Source organism: Garra rufa, chromosome 22, assembly GCF_049309525.1.
Source record: "Garra rufa chromosome 22, GarRuf1.0, whole genome shotgun sequence".
NCBI classification, from domain to species: Eukaryota; Metazoa; Chordata; class Actinopteri; order Cypriniformes; family Cyprinidae; genus Garra; species Garra rufa.
This window is the reverse complement of record NC_133382.1, coordinates 11862997-11879270: the sequence shown is the minus strand read 5'-3', so window position 1 is coordinate 11879270 and position 16274 is coordinate 11862997. Positions and strand designations below refer to the sequence as shown.

Here is a 16274-nt window from a genome sequence, read left to right as displayed (position 1 = left end):
TCTCTCATTTTAGTGTTTTAACTGACGTTCAGATCTTTAAATCTTTCTGTCCTCAATAAAAATCAACAAAGCGTCATGATTTTGAGCATTTTATTACGTAGTACCTGGTTAGGTACAAACTGTACAAAAACAAGTGCAAATGGACATTAGAAACGATTCAGAAATAGTAATAGATCATTTGACTTTAGACTAGACTGCAGAAGTTAAAGCCAATAGGAAACTCCAGGTTAGTTTCAGTAATCATTTCGATAATACTTAAAGGTTGTATCAGCGATTTCAAGCCTAAAACATAAAGTGTCAAATTCAGCTGACCTTCATGATCGCTCGCTGCCTGCCCCATAAATCAACTGTAAAAAAACGCATCTCTGTGGTCAGCTTAGGGTCCGAGAAATGCCAAAAAAACAATCGGTGCTATCAACCATTCCACAGAAAAACAAACAGTGTTCCAACCAATCACCGTCAGGGGGTTGGTGTTGTGGACTTTTGCTCCGCCTCCCTCACATCCCTGCACCAGTAGGAAAGTCCACAACACCAACCCCCTGACGGTGATTGGTTGGAACACTGTTTGTTTTTCTGTGGAAAGGTTGGTAGCACCAATTGTTTTTTTGGCGTATCTCGGACCCTAGGCTGACCAGAGAGACGCGTTTTTTTACAGTCGATTTATGGGGCAGGCAGCGAGCGGATCGTGAAGAAAGGTAAGCTGAATTTGACACTTTATGTTTCAGGCTTGAAATCGCTGATACAACCTTTAATATGTGAATGTCGAACCGTCTCAGGGTTTCTGACTGGAATGTCTTTATGAGCACGTCAAGCTCTGGACTGCAATGACAGACGTGCCGTCATGTCAGAGAGATGGCTCATGTCTGCCTGCTGCGCTTGATGTTTGATGTACTCTAGAGTCCGAACCTGAAGAGGAGGAGAGAGTGAATGAGAGTGATTAGGGCATTGTATTTGCCACTGAATGCCGATGTGTTTGTGAGTGTGACTAACCGATGTGCGCGTGTCGCAGAAGCCGTGTTTGTGGCTGAGGTTCCACAGGTTGACAGTCAGCTGATTGAGTTTGTTGTTACGTAGATCACCGTGAGCCAACAGACAGCCAAACAGAGAGAAAGCCAGACTGCCCTGTCTGCGCACTCCCTGAAACACAGAAATATCACATATTACACTACTATCACAACTACAGCCATGCTAAATCATAAATATTAGTAATATTACACATCTATTTGATTTTCCAGACATACAGTGGCATTAAAAAGTATTTGGACATTTAAAATGTCTTAATGCCAAGTGGCATCTGCAAACTATGGATGCCCGTTTCTCCCACTGTATAAAAAATGTAAAAAAGGAAAAAAGGTAAATGTGACTTTTTCACGTTTAAAAACCGATACATTCTCAAAATTGCACAAATAAAAACTGATACGTTCTCAGAATTGCAAGTTTATTTCACAAGTTACAATTTTGACTTCATTTTCTAAATTGCGAGTTTACATCGCAGTTTTTACTTGATTTCTCAGTATTGCGAGTTTGTATCACAATTAAGATTTTATAATTCGCAATAGCAAGTTTGTATCTCGCAGTTCTTTATAACCTCTAAATTTAAGTTTACATCATGTAATTTGGACTTAATTTTTCAGAATTGTAAGTTTATATCTCACAGTTCTGATTTTATAACTCGCAATTGTGAGTTTATATCTTGCAATTCTGACATTATAACTCTAAACTGCAAGGTTATACCGCGCAATTTTGACTTCATTTCTCAGAATCGAGAGTTTATATCTCACAATTATAATTTTATAATTTGCATTAGCAAATTTGTATCTCGCAATTCTAACTTCATAACATCTAAATTAAAGTTTAGATCACGCAATTTGGACTTTATAACTCTAAATTGCAAGTTTATATTACGCAATTTTTACTTCATTTCTCAGAATTGCATGTTTATATCACAATTATGATTTTATAATTTGCAATAGCAAGTATCTCGCAATTCTGACTTTAAAACATCTAAATTTGCTAGTTTACATCACGCAATTTGGACTTAATTTCTCCGATTTTATAACTCACAATTGTGAGTTTATATCTTACAATTCTGATTTTATAACTCGCATTTGCGAGTTTATATCTTGCAATTCTTTATTTCTCAGAATTGCGAGTTTGTATCACAATTATGATTTTATAATTCACAGTAGCAAGTTTGTATCTCACAATTCTGACTTTATAACTCTAAATTTAAGTTTATATCATGCAATTTGGACTTCATTTCTCAGACTTGTGAGCTTTTATCTCACAATTCTGATTATATAACTTGCAATTGTGAGTTTATATCTCACAATTCTGATTTTATTTCGCATTTGCGAGTTTGTATCTCGCAATTTATAACTGTAAATTGCAAGTTTATATCACACAATTTTGACCTCATTTCTCAGAACTGCAAGCTTATATTTCAAAATTCAGATTTTATAACTCAGTTGCGAGTTTGTATCTCCCAATTCTGACTTTATATCTCTAAATTGTGAGTTTATATTACACAATTTTGACTTCATTTCTCAGAATTGCGAGTTTATATCACAATTTTGATTTAATAATTCACAATTGTGAGTTTGTATCTCACAATTCTGACTTTATAACTCTAAATTTAAGTTTATATCATGAAATTTGGACTTCATTTCTCAGACTTGTGAGCTTTTATCTCACAATTCTGATTATATAACTTGCAATTGTGAGTTTATATCTCACAATTCTGATTTTATTTCGCATTTGCGAGTTTGTATCTCGCAATTTATAACTGTAAATTGCAAGTTTATATCACACAATTTTGACCTCATTTCTCAGAATTGCGAGCTTATATTTCAAAATTCAGATTTTATAACTCAGTTGCGAGTTTGTATCTCCCAATTTTGACTTTATATCTCTAAATTGTGAGTTTATATTACACAATTTTGTCTTCATTTCTCAGAATTGCGAGTTTATATCACAATTCTGATTTAATAATTCACAATTGTGAGTTTGTATCTCACAATTCTGACTTTATAACTCTAAATTTAAGTTTATATCATGCAATTTGGACTTCATTTCTCAGACTTGTGAGCTTTTATCTCACAATTTTGACCTTATTTCTTAGAATTGCATGTTTGTTTCTCGCAATTCTGACTTTATAACTCTAAATTGCGAGTTTACATCGTGCAATTTTGACACTATTTCTCAGAATTGCATGTTTGTATCATGCAATTCAGAGAAAATGTCAGAATTGCAAGATGTAAACTCGCAATTGCAAGAAAAAAGTCAATTATCTTTTTTTATTTTGTATCAGTGGTGGGCTTCAACTACCTTCCTTCTACTGTAGCAATAGCTCATCTCAACCTTTAAAATTAAAACGTACTAGATGAGAATTCATGAATCAGAAGTGACATCTTTTTTCAGTTTAAAATGGTAAATTCAGACATTTTGAATTCTTGACTTTGATTTATTGTAACCTTTTCTGACTGTAAACCCTTCTCCATCAACATTTTTAATTTGACATTTTCTTTAGTGTCAGTGGACATTTTTATACTCTGAACCAAACCCTCCAACGTTAAACCCAGAAACTCTGGCTACGAAGTACACGGATGAATTAAACAACAACACAAAAACATACACAGTATCTCACCTCATCTCGGCCCAGCCCCTTCAAATGATCCAGAACCTGTCCAATCAGAGTCTCACACAACTTGTTGATCTCTGCGATGAACTTGGGATCTCCTCCATAGAGGGTTTCATTGGAATCCACTGCAACAGGAACAAACACACTTCCATTTAGACCTCTGTGTCATGTCAATATTAATATTTATTACAGAGCATGTCTATATTTATTTACTGTGGTACCTTTAGAAATAGTGTAGAGATAGCTTTCTTGGCTCATTGCTGCTAGTAATGGTAAAGCGCTGACGTAGACGCGGATCTTAGCGTCACTGTTGTCCTCCCAGGTGTAGTCCTGCACCATATTCAACAGCCCTCGCACCAGATACAGCACACCCTGCTCCGGATGATCCTTTGGGACCAAGTTAACAAACATGCTTAGATATGTACAAGCAAAGACAAAGATAAAGCCCTCCTGCAAATATTGAGGTGTGCATTACCGGTACTACGAGCAGTGTGGAGAGGAAGTTGTTAATGAAGTCGAGGAGGAAGGGCTCAGATGATCGCTGTTTACCCTCAATGCTGATGGTTCGTGGGACTTCTGGCAAAAGACTGACTGCTGCTTTTAGAAATGCATCAGCTGGGAAATGAACACAGAAATCAAAATTAAGCTTTCACAGTCCATATTTAATTTAGACAATCACATCTAGTTTTGGCCAATCACGATCCTTCAGAAATCATTCTAATAAGCTGATTTTGTGCTCAAGAAACTTAGTATTAACAATGTTAAAAACCGTTTTTGCTGCTTAATATGTCTGTGAAAACCATAATGTACTACCGTTCAAAAGTTTGGAGTAAGGACCTTTTTTTTAATTAATACTTTTATTCGGTAAAGACACATTAAATTAATCAAATGTGACAGTAAAGACTTTTATAATATTACAAAGAATTTATGTAAAATAAAAAAAATTATGTTCTTCTGAACTCAATGTGTACATTAAAAAAAAATATATAAAAAAATAACGTATCAGTTTCCACAAAAATTAAGCAGCAAAGGAAAGTAAACTGCATTTTGGCAGTTCAAATTTGGGGTACCATAGAAGTCCAATATATGGAGAAAAATCCTGAAATGTTTTCCTCAAAAAACAATTTCTTTACGACTGAAGAAAGAAAGACATGAACATCTTGGATGACAAGGGGGTGAGAACATTATCTGTACATTTTTGTTCTGAAAGTGAACTTTTCCTTTAGTGTTTCTTCACAATGAGAGGCTGGAACAGGGATTTACAAGAGCATCTTCAGTCTAAGAGAGGCACCAGGACTCACCTTGGGATAGACACTGGTTGGCCAACGCTACCTGTCCAGAAAGCAGATAGAGGTTGAGACGGCTGAAGATACTGGTGAGGGATGGAATGGTGATGAAACTGTAGGCAGCACATGCCTGCAAATAAAAACATACCAGGCAGCACTTAGTCTAAGTGACTAAAACTTAGTCACTCAAAGGAGTAGTTCACTTTTTAGAACAAAAAATTCAGATAATGTACTCACTCCTTGTCATCCAAGATGGTCTTTCTTTCTTCAGTCGTAAAGAAATGATGTTTTTCGAGAAAAACATTTCAGGATTTCCCTCCATATAATGTAGTTCCATGGTGCCCCCGAGTTTGAACTTCTAAAATGCAGTTTCAAAGGGCTCTAAATGATCCCAGCCGATGAAGAAGGGTCTTATTTAGTGAAACGATCGGTTATTTTCTAAAAACATTTACAATTTATATACTTTTTAATCTCTACACAGAGTACACACAGAGCTAGACAAGACGAGCATTTGGGGTTAAAAAGTATATAAATTGTAATTTTTTTTAGCTAGATAAGACCCTTCTTTTTCTCTGGTTGTGATTGTTTAGAGCCATTTGAAGCTGCATTTTGGAAGTTCAAACTCGGGGGCACCATAGAAGTCCATTATATGGAGAGAAATCCTGAAATGTTTTCTTCAAAAAAAAACAATTTCCTTACGACTGAAGAAAGACATGAACATCTTGCATGACAAGGGGGTGAGCACATTATCTGTAAATTTTTGTTCTGAAAGTGAACTACTCCTTTAAGAGCTTAAACATGATAATGCAGAGATCCATCATTATTAGAGGGAATCTCCTGAATACTGTCAATTACAGTTTGCAAATTACAATTTGTAAATGTTCCTCCATTAACAATATGTAAAAGTAATGCAGAAAAATACTAACCCTGACAAAAGCAGCCGTTTTGCGAGAGTGATTGCCTTTCATTACGCGGCTGGTCTCCATTGCTAACTGATTCACTGTCTGTAAGAGAGACAATCATATCATTGTGACAGACATTCCATCAGCACTCCATTGGACAAAAGTTAGAATATATTAGCATAAAACTGTTTATTAGGATAAAACACATTAGACATTAAAACAGAGTAGATGACTGAATATTAATTATTTGTTTCATTCATTGTTTCAAAAGTTTACACCCCTGGCTCCTTCTGAAGCATCAGTGAGCGTTTGAACCTTCTGTAACAGTTGCATATGAGTCCCTCAGTTGTCCTCAGTGTGAAAAGATCTCAAAATCATACAATCATTGTTGGAAATGGTTCAAATACACAACAATGCTGAAAAACCAAAGAATTTGTTGGACCTAAGGGATTTTTCTGAAGAACAACAGGCAGTTTAACTGTTTAGGACAAACAAGGGACTCATGAACAACTATAGCTAAAAAACAAACAAAAAAACAGCTGTCGCTCATTCATGTAACAACACAGTATTAAGAAGTGCATGTAAACTTTTAATGAACCATCATTTTTATAAATTCCACTTTTCTCTTATTTTCTCTTGTGGACTAATAGTCTTATGTAAAATGAATATATTATTCAGGTCAGTACCAAATTAAAAATAATACACATTTTGTATGATCCCTAACATTTTGCAGATTCTGCAAGGTGTATGTCAACTTTTGACCTCAACTGTAAATTTACTACAAAACCAATAAATAAATGCAAACACATAAGTGAGAACAACACAAATATGCACTCACATCGTAAGACATTTGCATAATACAGGTTTTTCCCAACTGTATTTTTTTTTACCTGCATGTCATGTGAACATTAACCAACATCAGATGACTATAAACATCCAAAAGTGTTTTTGAATTATTGAAATATTAAATTAATCTCGGGAGGTACCTACAAGAATATAGGAAAGTTTAGCAATCCCTGATTACAATACATAACAAATCCATTAAGGCACAGGCTGCTTACATGTATCAAGTGGATGATGACGGGCTCTAGGTTACAGAAAGTCGCTCTGGCCTCCACACAGAAACTCAACTGCTGCTCAAAGTCCCTCCCAAATGACACCTGATAAAAAAAAGGACCAAAATGTAAAAAACATGTGGGTACTATGTAGGTTATGTTGTAGTTGCTGACTCTGACCATAAAAGTTTACAGTTTAAATGATATATCACTATTTATTTTTTACATTTTTATTTATCATTTATTTGGAAGGAGGTTAATATTACAAAGCTTTTGATACATGATCATTTTAATCAGATCAAACTACATTTATGATGCTGTATTTGATTACCAGAAAATAACATTTCTTTTTTTAATTCTGGTCTGACTGTCCTAAAAAACACCATTCCAGTTCATATTTGTGACTCTGGACCACAGTTTTATGGGTACATTTTTTGTAGATTTATACAACACCTGAAAGCTGAATAAATAAGATTTTCATTGATGCATTGTTTGTTAGGAAAGTACAGTATTTGGCTGAGATACAATTATTTGAAAATCTGGAATCTGAGAGTGCAAAAAATCTAAATATTGAAAAAAATCACCTTTAAAACTGTCCAAATGAAGTTCTTAGCAATGCATATAACTAATCAAAAATTAGGTATTGATATATTTACAGTAGACAATTTACAAAATATCTTCATATAACATGCTATTTACTTAATATCCTAATGATTTTGATACTTTTGACCCATACAATGCATTTTTGGATATTGCTACAAATATACCCATGCTACTTAAGATTGGTTTTGTGGTCCAGGGTCACATGTGTTTCATTTGAGCAGTTGACTGATTATCAGATATATTGTAAGACAGGGACTCACCATACGAATAAATCCATTGATCAGCAAAGACAAAGCTCTTTTCTCATCATCTAAAGTTAGAGCACTACAACACAAAGACCACATGCAAACACATCAATGTTACACTCTCCAATTCTGCATTAATACTGCAACACTTTGAAAAATAGTTCACTCACTTGACAGAGTCATGCATGGTCTTACAGATGTGCAGCAGCGCATTGAGAATGACAGGATCTCTCGTTGGTTCCTGCTGGTGTCTAAACAGAAAATCAACATCAGCCTCAACTAAGAGAAAAACCTTTGAGCTAGAACTCAAATTATCAGTAAATAGTAACATACTTGATGAAGACCTCCATGATGGATTTACACACTTCCACCCTCACACTGTCTTTCTGGAACATGTCCATAAAGGGCAAGAACTTCTCCTGCAATCATCAAAACATTATACATTTTTATGACCATACTATTTTTATATTACTACTCGTATTTTCATATGACAATAAAAAATAATTTAATGAATAGGGTCTATGTCGAACGTTACCTGACCAAACCTGGAAAACTGGTCTAATTGTTTCCACTTGTCAAAGAATATGTTAATAGCCATATTAAATAATGGTGATATCTATGGACTTTAAGGTAATCAGTTAAACTGGCTAGGTGTTTTTATTGTTGATGTTTTATTCGATTTTTATATCTAAATGTTAGTGAAAAGAATCAAAATAAAAAACTTTTAGATATCAATCCACATATGTGATGGGCATTGGTTATAATCATTTTTGGTAGCTACTTTGAAGGCATCTTTAGTAATACAGCTTTATATTTAACGAAGCATATGCAAAACACGTGAACTGGAAATTACGAGACCTGTTTAACAGAATATGGAATTCTGTTGTGCATAACCCAAATTGAAATTGAAAGATATTTAACACACAGGAATTCCATTAGTTAAACTTAAGTATTCTGACACCATATTAATAATAATTAGTATAATTGATTTGCATATTTATGCCTATTTTTCTCTAAACCAAGTTTAGTACTGTCAAAGTAACAGGAACCAAAAGATTGTAATTTAGTCATAACAGCAACACAAAATATGAAAATTTGTAAAAATGTTTTAAAATCTTTTATATTGTTGTATTTCTCTATATCACAGACCATTTTTCATAAATTAAAGCATTTTGTTCTTCCAGCTTGGTCAATAAAATAAATTAAACATATATAAATGTAATACCAATTTTAGTAGCTTTGTATATCAAACAAATGTTGGCCAGTAATCTGTGTATCACATGTTTATGGGTAATTCAAATAGGAAAATTAAATGTACAGTCATGGCCAAAAGTTTTGAGAATGACACAAATATTAGTTTTCACAAAGTTTGCTGCTAAACTGCTTTTAGATCTTTGTTTCAGTTGTTTCTGTGATGTACTGACATATAATTACAAGCACTTCATACGTTTCAAAGGCTTTTATCGACAATTACATGACATTTATGCAAAGAGTCAGTATTTGCAGTGTTGGCCCTTCTTTTTCAGGACCTCTGCAATTCGACTGGGCATGCTCTCAATCAACTTCTGGGCCAAATCCTGACTGATAGCAACCAATTCTTTCATAATCACTTCTTGGAGTTTGTCAGAATTAGTGGGTTTTTGTTTGTCCACCCGCCTCTTGGGGATTGACCACAAATTCTCAATGGGATTAAGATCTGGGGAGTTTCCAGGCCATGGACCCAAAATTTCAACGTTTTGGTCCCCGAGCCACTTAGTTATCACTTTTGCCTTATGGCACGGTGCTCCATCGTGCTGAAAAATGCATTGTTCTTCACCAAACTGTTGTTGGATTGTTGGAAGAAGTTGCTGTTGGAGGGTGTTTTGGTACCATTCTTTATTCATGGCTGTGTTTTTGGGCAAAATTGTGAGTGAGCCCACTCCCTTGGATGAGAAGGAACCCCACACATGAATGGTCTCAGGATGCTTTACTGTTGGCATGACACAGGACTGATGGTAGCGCTCACCTTTTCTTCTCCGGACAAGCCTTTTTCCAGATGCCCCAAACAATCGAAAAGAGGCTTCATCGGAGAATATGACTTTGCCCCAGTCCTCGGCAGTCCATTCGCCATACTTTTTGCAGAAGATCAATCTGTCCCTGATGTTTTTTTTTTTTTTTGGAGAGAAGTGGCTTCTTTGCTGCCCTTCTTGACACCAGGCCATCTTCCAAAAGTCTTGGCCTCACTGACCGTGCAGATGCGCTCACACCTGCCTGCTGCCATTCCTGAGCAAGCTCTGCACTGGTGGCACTCTGATCCCGCAGCTGAATCCTCTTTAGGAGACGATCCTGGCGCTTGCTGGACTTTCTTGGGCAGCCTGTAGCCTTCTTAACAAGAATTGAACCTCTTTCCTTGAAGTTCTTGATGATCCTATAAATTGTTGATTTAGGTGCAATCTTAGTAGCCACAATATCCTCGTCTGTGAAGCCATTTTTATGCAACGCAATAATGGCTGCACGCGTTTCTTTGCAGGTCAACAATGGAAGAACAATGATTTCAAGCATCACTCTCCTTTTAACATGTCAAGTCTGCCATTCTAACCCAATCAGCCTGACATAATGATCTCCAGCCTTGTGCTCGTCAACATTCTCACCTGAGTTAACAAGACGATTACTGAAATGATCTCAGCAGGTCCTTTAATGACAGCAATGAAATGCAGTGGAAAGTTTTTTCGGGATTAAGTTCATTTTCATGGCAAAGAAGGACTATGCAATTCATCTGATCACTCTTCATAACATTCTGGAGTATATGCAAATTGCTATTATAAAAACTTAAGCAGCAACTTTTCCCATTTCCAATATTTATGTAATTCTCAAAACTTTTGTCCACAACTGTATTTGTGAATTACATTATTAAAGAATACAGAATTAAATTCAAAATGAATTAAAATGTAAATGTAAATAACTATTATATATATGTATAAAAAAATCCTTCAGGTCCCACAAATTCTTTGGTTTTTCAGCATTTTTGTGTATTTGAACCCTTTACAACAATGACTGTATGATTTTGAGATCCATCTTTTCACACTGAGGGACTCATATGCAACTATTACAGAAGGCCCAAATGCTCATTCATGCTCCAGAAGGAAAATCTATGCATTAAAAGCCAGGGGTGTAAACTTTTGAACAGAATGAAGATACATTTTTCTTATTTTGCCTAAATATATGTTTTCATTTAGTACTGCCCTTCAGAAGCTACAGAAGATACTTAAATGTTTCCCAGAAGACAAATTTACCACGATCTTCAAATTCAAGTTTTCACTCTTAATGCATTTTGTTTCAGTATTAAAGAACACAGAATTAAATTCAAAATGAATTCAAATGGAAATAGAAATAACTATTATATATTGTATTAAATTCGTATCACTGACTGTAAATAACAGCAGTTCTATTTCAAATTAAGATTACAAATTTGTATGATTCAAATTCAGGAACTGAATTAGAATTCAAAAGGAAATCTCAATTAAATCTGAATGCCTGCTAAAGGTGTGTTTTTGCTGTAGTCATACCATTGAGAAGAGCACTGAGAAGTCATTGAAGTAGGTGAGGATCTTCTTTATCACTGACTGCAACTAAAAACACAAAAGAAGATTAATTGCGAGGACATCATCAACACCATCTTACATCATCATGTGTACATGTTTCTTGCATACCTGTGGATATGCATCCTCAAAAGCTCTGTCTGGAGTCATGTGTTTAATGATGTCTGCAAGAACCGTGTTCACCTCCCGTTTCTTTGGAGAACAATTTTGAAATGACATTTTTAAAAAATTACTAAAAGTTCTACTCAAAAACACTTACACTGCAGATAACTTACAGTAAAGTGACGGCAGGTGAACTCCACCCAAATCTCAGCACAGTTGATGTAATCCTGAGTTGAAGAACACACAGTACATGTGGATTTGATCTAATTCTGTATGTATTACATATTCTCTTTCTATACAGTGTGCTTTAAAACATTCAGAGACCAACAGAGGTGTTTACCCTTGGACTTCGCACTTTAGTAATGACCTTCCAGGCTTCGTTGAGTATGGAGAGTCTCTCACTCTCTGGGGGGTCAGCACAGGACAGACTGCGACCCAGAGAGGCAAACAACAGGTGCTGAAAAACAAGACTATCATGAATATAAACTACAAGCTTTTGGCCTGTCTATAGACTTGTATGTGTGTTTTGTCACCTTGGGAAATCCAGCTTCATCACAGTCTTTGATCATGCCAATAAAGTCTGTTGCTCTCGTTGCAACAAATTCTGCCCGGAATGCCCACATGACAGAGTTCAGCAGGAGAGCACTATGAGAAAATGAATAAATATTTCAACTTCAAACACCATGAATGCTGCAGTTGTTTAATCAATACTAGATTTTCACATTTTCTGAAGATGCTTGCCCATGCAAAAGTCACAAAAATAATCCTAGCCTTTAGTCCACCACAAAGTATCTATGATATTCTGGTCCCAATGGGATCTTTTCACCTTTTATAGGCTTTTTGATTTTTCATTCATCTTTTAGGCAAAAATTTGAAAATCACTCTCTTCAACAAAACAGATTTGTGCCATCATTCCTGTCCATAGCACAACCAATGCAGGAATTACTTGCTAAAGTTTAATATTCAGTTTTAAGAAATGCATAAATATGAGCAATACTAACACTATACTGAGCAATACTAATAAGGAAGCATCACTAATTATCAATAATGTCTAATGCGACTGAACAAGAAGGCACCAGCACAAGGGTTGCCAAGTCCGTGGTTTTCCTGCAGAATTGAAGTTTGTACTTTACCTCGCGGAATGCATTTTGTTCACCGCGGGATCCCCTAAAATGGAATTGGGCTAGTTTTGGGCCAGTTTTCAGTAGCAATTGGGTGGGTTTTATTGTGAAAACCTGGCAACCCTAGCACTACAGCACTATTCAGAATGAGTCTCAAGTTTAATTATTGTCATTTTTGGTCACTTATCTTCTGAAAGGTTTCTTAGGGATGCACTGTTTCGTTGTGCATGTTTTCATGGTGTCAAAAGAGTTAGCAGATCTTACTTGTTGCCCAGCTTCTTGCATCTGTCCATCATCTCTGTTAGCAGAACCTTTAAAAAACAAAAACATTTCAACGTTTTGTGTAATATTGTAATAATGATTATTAACGTTGATTAATAAAATACATAAAAATAAACGTTTGTTGCGTGGGTGGGGGTATGTCATATTTTTGTTGGATACAGAGCAACGAAAGCTGAAAACCATTATTTCATTAGTTCTTTGCTTTTGAGAAAATCAAGACTTTAAACTGATTATCATAGCATGAAAAACAAAATGGTTATTTAAACTGATTAAATTATATACAAAAAACAAAGACAGTTTTCCATCCCTGAAGCGGTCAGTGACGGTCAAGTTCACTGAGTTCTGCGATCTCACAAAAATCATTTTATAATCATTTTTGTTGATTTTAGTGGCATTCTTGCCCTGAGCCCCTATTAATCCTGAGCTCCCACTGCAATCCATTTAACTTAAAAAGTCAGAATTCTCAATAAAAGGGAGCGAATATTGACTTCCTATTGGAATCTTTTGTAGACATGTAAAACTGTGCAGAGATCTGGCAAATGAACAAAGCATCACATCAACACTGTGGCCATCAGCAAGTGTTTGCATAGACATGCATGTACTGTAAAACACAGTAAGTAATCTTCTTTAAAACAGATGCAAGCATTGCCCATTGTTGTTTGGTTTTGACAATTAAACATCTGCAAAGCTAATAGTAGCACTGTCTGTCATCCTTACACGTCTGCCAAATATGCAATGGGATGCCTTCTATGGGCAGAAGTTTGAATCATCTGGTAAGAATGACATGCCTGACTTTGAACTGAATGTAGAATGAATAAAAAATTAAACAATTAGTCAAGCATTTCCTTTAAATGCAGTGTGTATGTACCTCTGGTGCTCTGTATGCTACACACTGCAGGATCCAGTGTATAGCAGGAGAATAGAGGGTCAGATAGATGGGAATCTCCACTCGCTGCAGCACTAGCTGATTCTGCACACTTTCACCATGAATCTGACGAAACGAGGCCAGCAGGTCGAAGAAATTCTTATTAAGACTGTCCTTCAGATGTGGCGCCACCTCCATTCCCACCTAAGAGAAGAGAAAGACAGATAAGTAGAGTCTGTATAATATGTCTACAGTGTTTTGTTTCTTTTATCATCAACTATGTAAAAATTAAAAGCATTAAACACCACTAGCTATAGCAAAACAGAAGAAATTAGAGATAAAACTTGCTAAAATACATGATATGACCAGATAGCAGGATTTTTCTGACCCTGCATAAATACGCCCGTGCGTATACAGCCACCAACGGGTCTCCTATTCCTCTGATCATCGCTGTCAGCCTCTGCAGCGTCTCCTGAATCCCACTGAAGGACAGAAGAGTACATCAGTGATTTATGAAAATACTCACCTGCATCAACAGAACTTTTGCATTGCTCAGATACTTACGACTTTGTTAAGAAGCGGTTGCATTTCAAAAGAGCAGCTTCAACATATCTGCGCTAAAGTCAAGGGCTCAATATTCCATTCTGCGGTTACAGTTCATGTTTATGTTTTTTAAGATTTTGTCTAAGGGTTCAATAAACTGTTCCATTTCCAAAAATTGTATTTTCAGACTCATTGTTTGATATGTCAGGCTTTACAGGCTTAATGGTAGATTGACTTTTTAAACAGTACAAGCACTGGTACTTTCAAAACATTGCTATTTGTTTTAACACACTTATTTCCTTTAATACGTTTTAGCATCAAAAGTGTATTATTGAAAATATTAAATACTGGCATAAGAACAAGGAAAAGTGTTCAAAATTCTCCTAAAAAGATACAATCGAGGAACAAGCTCTCTGATTGAGGCGATTTTAAAGAACCAGTTGAGGCAGGTCTCTTTGGCTGTGTCATTCACATCATCAGCGGAGAACGATTCTGAGAATGACAATAAGAATTTGATTTTTTTATTGTTTTAAATGTTAGAGATGGTAAATAAATATGCCGAGTTGGGATACATATTTTACCTGGTAGAGGTTGAGGGTCAGCACACATGGACCAGATCCTGTCATACACCAGACCACCTGCACACAAATGGCATCATCAGGAGCAACAGACAGACATTTTCCACTTTTCATGTTAACCAAAATTACAAAACATTGACAAAAGTAAATAGTGAAGCTTTTCATTTATAAAGTTAAGAAGCTATTACTGCAGAATGAGGGTAAAAAATTGTGATATATACAGTCAAACTAAAAATTATTCAGACACCAGATATAATCTTTTTTATATTATATATATATATATATATATATATATATATATATATATATATATATATATATATAATATATATATATATTTAGCAGAGGGTGCAGGAAACTAAAAGTCATTTATGTAAGTGAGGACAGCAAAATAAAGTAAACTGTGACATATTATACACAAAAATTCTTCATATGGTGGACTACCAGTAAAATTGATAAAAATTTGGAACAAAAAACTTTGAGCTGACCATGTTTTTTTAACATACCTTTCTATCAAAGTTATCTGACATTATCAAGATGAATTTGTTCAGACACAGTTTAACCTTGAGTTTTTACCATATTCTAAACTATAGCGAATAAACTGTGATAAAGTGAGAAATGTTGAATGCGTCTGAATCGATTTTGGTTTGACTGTATATATTGTCCGAAAAATACAAATACACAAAAAGATTATTAACATGAACAACACTTACCGAAGGTGTCCAGGATATCTGTAATGAGAACAAACTTGCTGGGGTAGAACTGAATTACTGACGTATCAGAGAGCAGCTTGGAACACTGAGACACAAACAAATGTGAAAGGAAGTTGTTTAAAGTACATTATTAAATTTTGAAGAAGATATTTTTCTTTTTTTGAAATAAAGTGCATTGATGAATCATTCACAACAAGACCAGAAATGTGCATTATGAAAGTTAATAGATTCAATTTTGGCTTAAAATGTCATTTGAGTGTGTACTGTTGGTTAACGTGTTAACAGGTCCTCAGACCTGGATGACGATTTTCAGGGCTTTGACTTTCTGGTCTGTACTCCAGGCCTCCTTTAGAGACTGGTTGAGCTCTTCAATGCGGTTGACATAGTCTTGCTGGGACAGGTTCAACAGCTCCCTCTGTGAGCCCTAAACACGCAACAGAGAAACACATTCATTAACATGTCTAGCAACAAATATTATAGCACAAGACATCTCCAGATTAGACCCACCTCCTCCAGGTCATCCAGTTCCTCCAGACGAGTGCGCACCTTCTCTGACACTGCTGAGCTAGGACTGGATGCTTTACCTTAACACAAACCAAACTATTAAATGTCTATTATGTCTGTTAAAGTTTGTCAATGACATTATTCAGGTAAAAGTTATTGTACAGACTTAGTAGTTTCATTGTTTAGAAGCAGGACAGATGCCTTTGTCAGCACACTTTCTGTGAAGCTAAATAACAACAACTGGAATATCTACAAAC

The 16274-nt window shown here is 35.5% G+C and overlaps 1 protein-coding gene and 1 pseudogene across 1 annotated transcript; both read right to left on the bottom strand.

The window, feature by feature from the left end:
* Positions 1-76: 76 nt before the first annotated feature.
* LOC141298362 (VPS35 endosomal protein-sorting factor-like) lies at positions 77-16196 on the bottom strand. The gene is made up of 26 exons (XM_073828857.1): positions 16184-16196; positions 16021-16097; positions 15809-15937; positions 15514-15598; positions 14804-14860; positions 14618-14714; positions 14244-14291; positions 14068-14161; positions 13683-13883; positions 12797-12843; positions 11945-12056; positions 11752-11868; positions 11585-11638; positions 11421-11501; positions 11277-11339; positions 8065-8150; positions 7902-7982; positions 7747-7810; positions 6890-6988; positions 5853-5930; positions 4942-5056; positions 4116-4255; positions 3862-4027; positions 3647-3765; positions 991-1137; positions 77-906 (listed from the first exon to the last, which is right to left on the bottom strand). Exons 1-26 carry the CDS (start codon positions 16194-16196, stop codon positions 808-810), a joined length of 2469 nt encoding a protein of 822 aa, XP_073684958.1. The 3' UTR covers positions 77-807.
* LOC141298361 (VPS35 endosomal protein-sorting factor-like) overlaps positions 16193-16274 on the bottom strand; it is a 5496-nt pseudogene continuing 5414 nt past the window's right edge.